Source organism: Poecilia reticulata, unplaced genomic scaffold (assembly GCF_000633615.1).
Source record: "Poecilia reticulata strain Guanapo unplaced genomic scaffold, Guppy_female_1.0+MT scaffold_641, whole genome shotgun sequence".
Lineage (NCBI taxonomy): Eukaryota > Metazoa > Chordata > Actinopteri > Cyprinodontiformes > Poeciliidae > Poecilia > Poecilia reticulata.
Genome location: NW_007615390.1, coordinates 1 through 10,166, shown reverse-complemented (window position 1 = coordinate 10,166; position 10,166 = coordinate 1). Strand labels below are relative to the sequence as shown.

General features: G+C 41.7%; 1 protein-coding gene and 1 long non-coding RNA gene across 2 annotated transcripts; one reads left to right on the top strand and one right to left on the bottom strand.

The window, feature by feature from the left end:
* Positions 1-431: 431 nt before the first annotated feature.
* LOC103461126 (uncharacterized) lies at positions 432-1,638 on the top strand. Its single transcript, XR_533053.2, has 2 exons — positions 432-1,306; positions 1,398-1,638. It is a non-coding gene; the product is annotated as an uncharacterized LOC103461126 (long non-coding RNA).
* Positions 1,639-2,043: 405 nt separating this feature from the next.
* LOC103461127 (glutamine-rich protein 1-like) lies at positions 2,044-8,812 on the bottom strand. The gene is made up of 10 exons (XM_008403455.2): positions 8,701-8,812; positions 8,461-8,601; positions 7,390-8,166; positions 7,127-7,304; positions 6,837-6,991; positions 6,402-6,516; positions 6,123-6,231; positions 5,808-5,956; positions 4,997-5,087; positions 2,044-3,374 (listed from the first exon to the last, which is right to left on the bottom strand). The coding sequence occupies exons 1-10, from the start codon at positions 8,758-8,760 to the stop codon at positions 3,188-3,190; spliced, it is 1,962 nt and encodes a 653-aa protein (XP_008401677.2). The 5' UTR covers positions 8,761-8,812; the 3' UTR covers positions 2,044-3,187.
* Positions 8,813-10,166: the final 1,354 nt, after the last annotated feature.

Genomic DNA, 10,166 nt, shown 5'->3' with positions numbered 1-10,166 from the left:
CAGTTCTATCCATGKTTTAATGTTGCAGAGCTCAGTCGTTTGCAAATAGTTCAAAGTTTAAACTGGCATGTTGAACATCTTTTATCTGGTCATTTTGTGGAATATTTAACAACTAAAAAATGGAACAGAATAAGAATATTATTTCCACTCTGATTGGCTGCTGTTAGGCCTATAGATTTTAACTTGAATGTTCATTGCATTTTTCTTAGACACCTGTGAAATTAATTTCTATTCCCATCACTTTTTTGTTCTCTGGGAAATTATTTTTGATGATAAATACTGAAACAAGCATAAAAATCAAAACATCTACAATAGTGATAGTAATATTAATGATAAAATAATGGTCAGTGCAAAGTAGCCTGCAAATTCTTTGGTGGGGGGCGGTGAGGGACCTGGATAAAGGCTGGGGGGGGGGGTGAGGGACCTGGATAAAGGCTGGGAGGCGCTGGGCTGAAAAAGGTTGAGAAACACTGGCTTAGGAGATCAAGAATCGAACAGTTTGGAGGAAGAGCGGAGACAGACACAATCCAAGATGCTTTGGGTACATCGCAAAATTTCCACATTGGTGAATATTTAGGGAGCCACGTGACATGCAATGCAATCACGTACCACAAACTTTTAGAAGGAATGCCTCTCTGCAGACAAGCTTTATGGATATCGATTTCATTTTCCAGCAGGACTTCACATCTGCCAAAGACCATGCGCTCAATTGGCCAGTTTTTCTTTTCTTACCTGAATCCCACAGTGAATCTGTCAAGTATTGTCAAGAAGAGAAACACTTGACCAAACAATCCAAATAAGCTGAAGGTTAGAAGCTGGACTTACTTATGACCTCAGCAATGCCACAGGCTGAGTCCATGCCACACTTGACTGATCGAGCAATTTATGCAAACAGTACCCAGACTAAGTACTATGCATAAACCTTACTGTATGTAGATATACTTTTTGGTGGGCAGACATCTATGCATCAAAAATTAGTTTTTACTGACTTTTGTCCCATTCAAGTTATTAGAAAACGAATATTTTATTAACTACAAGTTCTAATCATCAAAAGGTTATTACTAAATAACCACCAGAAATATAGCACAAATTAATCTGTATAGAGTTTAAAACAAACATTTTGATGACTAACCTTACTGGGAGGTATAATTGAGCTACTTATAGACTGTGTACTTAACTGACTCATGCCATCCAAACAAAACAAAGCCATTTCATAACCTGCTCATTCCTTTGTGTGTATTCAGGACCAGTACATATTTATTCATCACTGTCTGCTACACTGGCTGAGCGGAGGAGCATCAGCAAGGTAGGGATGTAGAAATAAGTCCCCACTGTGCGCAGAAAGACAGTATTATGAGGCAACCCAGGAGGACTGAATGAGACATCTCCTTTCTCAGCAGGCAACAGATGCAAGTCCCGGATTTGAGTTCTAACCAACACAAAAACGATCAACCTCAGAGCTCACGGAGGAGGAGGCGACACAGCTCTCAACAGAAACCTCCAGCAGCCCAACCCCAGAACACACTGCAGCAGATTTTTAAACCTGGGAACCTACTGAGGAGGTTAATACCCTCCTTATCACAGATGAATCCAAACTCACAAAACGCCTGAAGATATCTTCTGAAAAAAGGCATGGAAGAACTGATGACCATCTCATTGGATGTAAAAAAGGGGGGGAGTGGGGGCTTCTTGATGCTGCTTTATACGAGTGTTGGCAATGACTAAAGCTGCAACGCTGTGTATGCAGTGTGACGAGAGGCCCCGGAGGCACAGAACTGCCCTGACATGCAGATAAATGCTCTCAACAAAGACACAGCAGTTTGTACTGTAACCATGAGGAAGAACTGAGGGAATAATTCATCAGGTTAAACCTGTTATTCTGCAAATCACTTGATTCATGAGAAAAGGAGGCTGCATGAAATAAAAATACTGCAGGCAGAGGCTTTTTATCAGGTCACTGACAAAAAACCTTTTATGATGAGCAAAGATTCCAGGTGGGAGCGGCTAGAGAGCTAATTATTTACCTTAATTGGTGACAAAGACTGCTGAGATGTATTTTATTAACTGTTGGGGAAAAAAAATGTCCACTGTGCATTTCTTTCATGTAACACAATCAACACTATCAATCAGGGTGCAGAGGTGACAACAGAAAGGCAGACACACGGTGTAGTGGCTGTACAAAAAAGGTCATGTTTGAAAAACACACAGGCACTGCCATTCTCCTTAAATGACTGAATCACATTGCAGTTCATGGAGAAACTACTGGTACTATACATTATAGAACATGTAGGGCTAACCCACTTTAAGTCTTTCATGGAGTACAGTGGACATGATACATTGGATCCCTCTTTAGTCTTTGTGTTTTTGACGTCCTCAAGAGATAAAGAATTCAGCAGACGTCAGAGTCCAAGTCCTCCTTTCGCCACACCTTTATCCTGTGGCAAGTGCCATTAGCTGCAAATTAGGCGGTGCCAGCCTGTTGCAATCAAATCCATGGAGGATTTAAGTACTAATGTGATTCAATACCACCAAGCTCCAACAGAGTGTGCTCTTAAGTAGGTAATCTCAAAGCTCAGCATCTCCAAATAAGTAGGCTCAACCCAAACAAAATGATATAAGAAAGGAAAATGTATATAACTTAAAGACTTTTTCATACCTAGTTTGTCTTTTTTTTTTAATATACAGTTCTGATGCCACTGAGATATTCACTGTGAGACTCAACAGTGATCAAGGCAGACAAAGGAATAAAACAACAAATAGGGAAAGAAAAAGCAGCATAGTGTAGGCCAACCATGGTGACAATTGGAAATATATTACAGATTAAAACAGGTAAGAAAATTAACATTTATATCAGACTATTGGTGAAGTGAACCAACAGTCAAAATAACTTTTAAATTAGCGTTTAGGTCCACTAAAAGATTATTAGACTCTACATCCTTTGGCCATAACAAAGACAAAAAAAGGGGACTGTCTCGATGAGACTAATCTCCCTATATATTGATTTTTTAAGTGTATTTACAGTTTATGTCCAAGGTAGGCCGGCACATGATATAAACAGATACATGCCACCCCAAAAGAAAATAAAACGAGGAGAGTGAGAAGAGCAAACTACTCATGACGAGCTATCAAAGGCTGGGTGATAAAAACAGGAGGAGTCCCTTCTGTTTTTACTTCTATTCAGGTCCAACTAGTGCATGCTCTCCGACATGTTAAGCGCTTCCTGGATTTCACGGACAACAAGGATTCGGGCGAGCATCTGCTCCAGGTGCTCCCGGGGGATTGGTTGTGTCGAGTACCAAATGGGGCTGTTTGGAGCCACCACCGGCTCCGGGGTCAGGTAGAAGGTGTCGTTACGGCCTTTAGCACTCTGAGGACTGTACAAACACACAACGGTAACAAGAGTGAGGATATTTTATGGGTGTACTTATTTAAATGTCAAAAATGTCAGTTTCTTAACACAAACTGAAAGAAAACAGTTCCTAGTAGGAAGAGGTGAGGAGGGAGGGCTTGATTTAATATATTACTATCCATCTTTCAGAATTGCATGTTACATTAGGGAATAAAAAAACATTTTTCTTCCCATTCATCAAAAATCTAAACTAAAATCGCTCATCTTACGCCTCTAAATGTCTGTTTTGATGCACTTTTTGAATGCAGTTACATTAAAGGTTATAGTTATTTATACTTCGGAGCATAAATAGAGATATCCTTGTTACCCATTCACTTTCTGTTGTAACAAAATCAGAACCTCATTTGAGGAACCTGCCTATTACTCATGCATAATTTCCATAAAATAAAATAAAAAAATGGTACTAGTCACAATCTGTAACAGCCAGGGAAAGTTTGATTGGTGGATCTCTTGTTAAGTCATTTAGGTTCTCCCAACACCGGCTTTGAGTGTTGGGTGAGTCTTTAAGTTACTGTAAGCTACTTCCTTAATCAAACAGAGTTTCTGCAAAACCTAAGTGGAAAGTAAAAAATAACTTCATAACACATGATTCAAGTGTCTTTACACACGGCTACGTACCTTAAACAGCTTTTTAGGGTATGTAATTAGGTACATAATCATTATAGACAATGGGTCTTAGTCACCTACTAATATCCATGATTTCAAATTAAACATTTTGAACTGACGTTTGAAGACGCTTTTGCATGATGGAGGTGCTGGAAATGGGGAAATTAAAAAAAAAAAAAAATACAACATCATTTTAATTAACTACAATTAAAATGTATGCTAGTGAGGTTAAGGAGCGGCATTTTCAGGAAATCTGCATGGACAGCTGATTGCTCCATTGAATGACAGCAATTTATTGCTTTCATTCATCTCGGCATTTGTAGCCTTGGAACAACATAATAAACCAAAATCATTCAGCAAGAGCAACAACTCAGAGATGAAGGTAAAATATCTGTTTCTCAAAGCAACATGTTAGAAGTTGAAGGAAACAATTAATGACTGAACATAAGAGTGGACGGTGTATTGGTATTAACTGATGTTGATCACTTAACATATTGGAAAAGTCCATTTTTCCAGTGTTTTAACATTAGTAAAAAATATGCAATCTCAAATATCTATTATCCTCCAAAACAGCTATATTACCATCAGATAAACACTGGCCCCAATTTTCCCCATTGCTGCATTCCTGATAGAACATGCGAACTTAAGACATAAACTTGAGTTTGTATTTCAGACTTTTTAAGACCTAGAATGAGATTACTTTTTCTGACCTTGCAAAAGTCCTGACCAAATAAGGTTCAGGTCTTTAGGGTCCAATAAATATTCATTCTAAAAGATGGCGAAGCTAGATTATTCAGCATCAATGTTTTTTGGGTTGTTTTTTTTAAATTCCCAACAGCAATAATCTTGCAAATTAAGACACTTCAGCGCAGACTGCAGAATCTTCACACCCTTTCAATTACACCAACTAGTAATTTTACTTAATAATAGCAGCTCCTCAAAGAGGAACTAAATCTTATTAAGAAGTCGCTTCCTATTTACCATTTGAAGAGGTAGAAATCATAGAGCTTGATAGGGCAGCGCAGCGGGTTCTCAGGGTCCTCCAGCTGTTCCGAGTACATGTCATCTGTCACTGAACGAAAAGTAACAACAGTCATCGTTACTCTCCATGGAGAAATGCAACTCGGATTTTATCAGAAAGCTCTATACACATGTTTGTCGCAGAAGTTATTGCGATAAACGATAATATTGTTTTGAGACCATTTTCAAGTGATATAATGTTAATGGCATTATAATGCAAGAATACATTCTTAAAGATAAATACATTTTCATTTCTAATGAACATTTGACACAAGAAATTGAAGATATTTCATGTAACTGAAATAAACAAAACAGCAACAAAAAAAATTTTTTATATGAAGTCTCTAAACAAAATTGTCCTTCAAAAAAAGTTGAGACCAAAGCACCCAACTGAAGACTTTTTGTTTTTAATCAGAAAGCCCAAGTACAAGTTTTTCTACCAAAAACTACTTCTACCAGAAAAAGAGAAAACGATAAATCATGGAAATGGACATTTTTGATCTTATTTTAATTTATCATGCATTTTATTACTGAGCTATTGCTTATTGTGACAGGCCTACTGATTACCTCATACATGAGTAAACATAATAAGCAGGATTTTTACACAGTCTAGAAGAGAGTACTACTGCACTTTTAAAAAGAGTGAAAATCCCACTAACATTTTTTTTAAGGCCACTGGTCAACAGACTGAATGGAAGCAGAGAAATGCTGAGCAGAATTGAATCATATTATGCAATTATAAAAGGACTTTAACATCTGTTTATCCTCTTACCTTTCTGTCCTATGAACCTCTCTGCTGACTTCAGGTACCGTATGCTGGTGCTCTTGTCTTTGGGATTGTTGGGACTCTTCCTGGTGTGTCTCAACACCTTTGAAAAAGCCAATTTTAGATGCTGATCCACTGTTTTTAGGTGGAAATACCTGGAAAACAGAGCAACATCAACCAGTGAGGCAGACTACTAAAGATATGCAGTAGACGAATGCAAACCGATCGACATTTGATCATGCATCGTTAAATGAAGAAAATCCTTTTTGTTAGCAAAGTGTCTGCAGAACCATCAGAATACTGGAGGGCTTTGAAACTCACTTTGTGTTGAAGAACATGAGAGTTGTGAGCAGTGTTGATGGAGAATGAGCTCCCAGCTGTTTACACTCCCACAGCATCTCCTCTGTTACATGACTGGGAATAACATATCCTGGGGAAAGAGGGAAAGAGCAGAATATGAAGAGCTGGTAGGTTTAGAAAACTATTGCACCTGCAGCTGGAACTCATTGTAAAGGTTTGCAGGAACAGGTGATGTGTAGGGAATTTATGCAGAGCAACACAGCAAATTCAAAAAATAAAAAAATAAATATATGGGTGTACCTAGAGGATGAACCGACGGCCTCCAGGGGTCCAAGATTAGATGAAGACAATGAGCGAAACGAGTATAGTACTGATCTGAGAAAATGTCGTCAACTCGACCGTTATCAAACAGATACTGCAGGAGGAAGAGAGAGAAGCAGATCATCAATGGTGCTATTAACTCCCAGTCTATTGTATGCAGAGATTCTTAGCAGGGCAAATAAAACAAGCCCTAGAGTTCAATCAAAATGTCAACATCCACTTTAGAAACTTTCATTTAGTTCCTGTTTGGGAAGGCAGTAAAATTTAGCTTTAAGATTATTGGAACTAAATAATTATTTTTTCTAACTTCAACTGTAAACTATGCAAATTAAAAGCTCTGAATTTCTTTTCTGTGTTAACTAAAACTTGCTACAGATCAACGGAGAGTTTTGGGGGTGAAAGAGTGTAACTGACCTTTTGTATGCAGAGAAATACATAATAAAGAACATCCGCCTCGTATGATTCTCCTTCAAGCCCCCGAGCCTCTGCTGTCATCAGAGATAGACCCATGCAGAGTTCAGCCACCGCACACGACACCAGATCCTCCTGGAAACGGAGCGCCTGACGTCCTGATGCACCACATAAGGAAAAATGCCAATTGAGAAAGGAACAGAAAATCCTCTACTGTCCCACAATGGGGAAAAGTTGTTCATACCAATTATTGTTTGTCACTTTAACTCTAAGTAAAATGCATGGTCTCTCACGGCCTATGGGAGCAAGTTTGTTCTGATCCGATTTGTCCAGCTCTGCATTTTTCCTCTGAGCCCAGAGTCGCCACACGTCCAGCCCCTCCTCTGGCTTCAACGTTGCAGGCAGAAGCAGCTCCTGCACCTGCACTTGCTGCTGACCTTGACCATCTACTTCTGTGACCACCGTCTGACCCTGAAAACAGCCAATCAAAAAAAATAAAAACTTCCACTGAGCTGAAATAAAACACCTGCAGGATGAAAGGATGCTGTGTAATTACCTGTAGTGGCTGTCCATCCTGCCCCGTCAGCCCCTGTGTGTGCAGCACCTGCTGCTGGGGGTCCCAGATAATGGATTGTGTGGCATTGGAGTAGCCCTGCACAGCCACGGGAATGTGGATGTTTCCGTTCATCAGCTGGGCGGGGAAGAGCGCGTTTGCAGCCAGCGTGTGAACCACTTCCTCTTGGTTGCACATCCCGGTGGAGCTCGTTATGCTGGAAACCGCCTGCACAGTCTGACTTTGACTAGTGGGGCTTTTTAGCTTGTCGCTTTCAATGGTGACCTGGGTCGGCATTGTGGTCATTGTTGTAGTGTTTGTCCCTGCCACCTGTACCGTCCCGTAAGCTTCCTGGGGGATGGCAATGTGTGTGACCTGCTCACGGCCCCCAGACCCAGCAGGAGCAGAGTACACAGGAATGGTCCAGGTCTCACCTGTGGGACTGGTGATCGTACCAGTAGCACTGTAAAGGTGGGAACTGTCTACAGTTAGGAGGTCTGGCCGCAGCGACACGTAGCTCTGCTGCTGCCCCTGACCCTGTGGGATCGCCAAGACTGTAGCTACCTGCTGACCAGGCAGGGCATACGACACAGTGATGGGCATGTCCACCTTACGCTTTTTAGCTGGCTGCAGGACCCCTGCTGCTTGGGATGTAGCAACCGTGGTTCCCATCAACCTCCGCTCCACTCCGTCCTGCTGCTGAGTGGGCGACAGGGCCCCCACCGTCTGGATCTGGATCTGCTGCCCGCCTGCCACAGCTGCCACCAGCTGGGCTTGCAGCTGAAACACAAGGTCAGAAGTAATAATGAGTAAAAAAAAAAAAAATTCTAGTACCCTACTGTGTTTTACACTGCTGTGCTATTACAAGATCTCATTGCAATAGCTCTAGCCATTATGGGAAAAAAAAAACAAAGCAAAGAAAAAATACTAATACTCAGATTCATAAAAAAGAAAAAGAAAAAAAAAAAACATTGAATTGAGAATCAAGACTTGCTGTGTGAATGAAGTCCCAACTTGTTTACTGCCTCGTTTTGCTATGTGCATCATTCCAGCACCAATAGTTTATGGACAAACCTGTTGCTGCTGTTCCTCTGTCAGTTCCCCAGGTTGAATCAGCTGTGCAGTGGTAATGCCCTGCAGCTGCTGATGGGAACCAGCGGGTACCTGGAGAACCTGGCCAAGCATCTGACCCTGTTGCTGGCCTTGAATTTGCACCTGTGCAATTAGTATAAGCAGGACATTAAGCGGAAACATGATATTATCAAACTGAATAAGATGACAATATGTTTTTCTTAACAAAATTCAGATTCTGACCTGCACAATCTGTTGTTCTACATTCTGTTGAACAGACTGCTGCGATGCAGAGTCCTGCATCTGCTGCTGCTGTGGCTGGACCTGCACCTGAACCTGCAACAGAGGATAAGGTTTTCAGTTTTATAAGAAGCACTCTCAAAACAAAATTGCATATGTATATATTGCAGTCATTTTGGTAATTTTGTATTCCGCATTAGAAATCAGAGTGAACAAAAACTGAGCCATCTGACTGCTTCGACACACCTGAATCAAATACGAATGTCATTAGCAGAAATCTGTACAATCTGACATAGCATGAAATTGCAAACATTTTTCAGCTATTTAATTCAGGTGAGATGGACTAAAAAGGCTGTGCTGGACTAGAAAGGCACCTAAAAGTTTAAAATAACTTGCCCTTCATCTGAAAACCCTGAGCTAAACAAATAAAGTTGTAGAGGATTTAATTACTGCACTGCAGTATTTAAACAACAAACACCACTAAAATACTTCAAAGTAAGAAGCGATCAAGAATAAATAACTAATTAAATTGCAAAGTCACTTAGGAGCACACACACATACAACATAATTCACCAACATAATTCACTAGTAGAGATGAAAATAAAATTCACGTGGAACAGATATAAAACGATGTAGTAGTAACATCAAGCTCCACCTGAATCAAAAGGAGAGTCTTTAATATTTCGGAGTCCTGAACAGTTCTTATACAAGAAAGAAAGCTGTTCCATCCATCCATCCATTTTCTGCCGCTTATCCGGGGTCGGGTCGCGGGGGCAGCAGCTTCAGAAGGGAGGGCCAAACTTCCCTCTCCCCAGCCACTTCTTCCAGCTCCTCCAGGGGAACCCCAAGGCGTTCTCAGGCCAGCCGAGAGACATAGTCCCTCCAGCGTGTCCTGGGTCTTCCCCGAGGCCTCCTCCCGGTGGGACGTGCCCGGAACACCTGACCATGGAGGCGTCCAGGAGGCATCCTGACCAGATGCCCGAGCCACCTCAACTGGCTTCTCTCGACATGGAGGAGCAATGGCTCTACTCTGAGTCCCTCCCGGATGACCGAGCTTCTCACCCTATCTCTAAGGGAGAGCCCAGCCACCCTGCGGAGGAAACCCATTTCGGCCGCTTGTATCCGTGATCTCGTTCTTTCGGTCATGACCCAAAGCTCATGACCATGAGGGTGGGAATGTAGATCGACCGATAAATCGAGAGCTTTGCTTTTTGACTCGGCACTCTCTTCACCACGACGGACCGGTATAGCGCCCGCTTCACGGCAGACGCTGCCCCAATCCGCCTGTCGATCTCCCGCTCCYTTCTTCCCTCATTCGTGAACAAGATCCCCAGATACTTAAACTCCTCCACTTGAGGCAGGACGACTCCCCTGACCCGGAGAAGGCACTCTACCCTTTTCCGGCTCAAGACCATGGCTTCGGATTCGGAGGCACTGAGCCTCATCCCGGCCGCTTCACACTCGGCCGC

Coding starts and splice junctions, on each gene's coding strand:
- LOC103461127 (XM_008403455.2), bottom strand. CDS start 8,760: ATGCAGGACTCTGCATCGCAGCAGTCTGTTCAACAGAATGTAGAACAA. Junction 8,167..8,460: donor CAGAGGAACAGCAGCAACAG/GTTTGTCCATAA, acceptor CTTGTGTTTCAG/CTGCAAGCCCAGCTGGTGGC. Junction 5,957..6,122: donor CTCATGTTCTTCAACACAAA/GTGAGTTTCAAA, acceptor TCTGTTTTCCAG/GTATTTCCACCTAAAAACAG.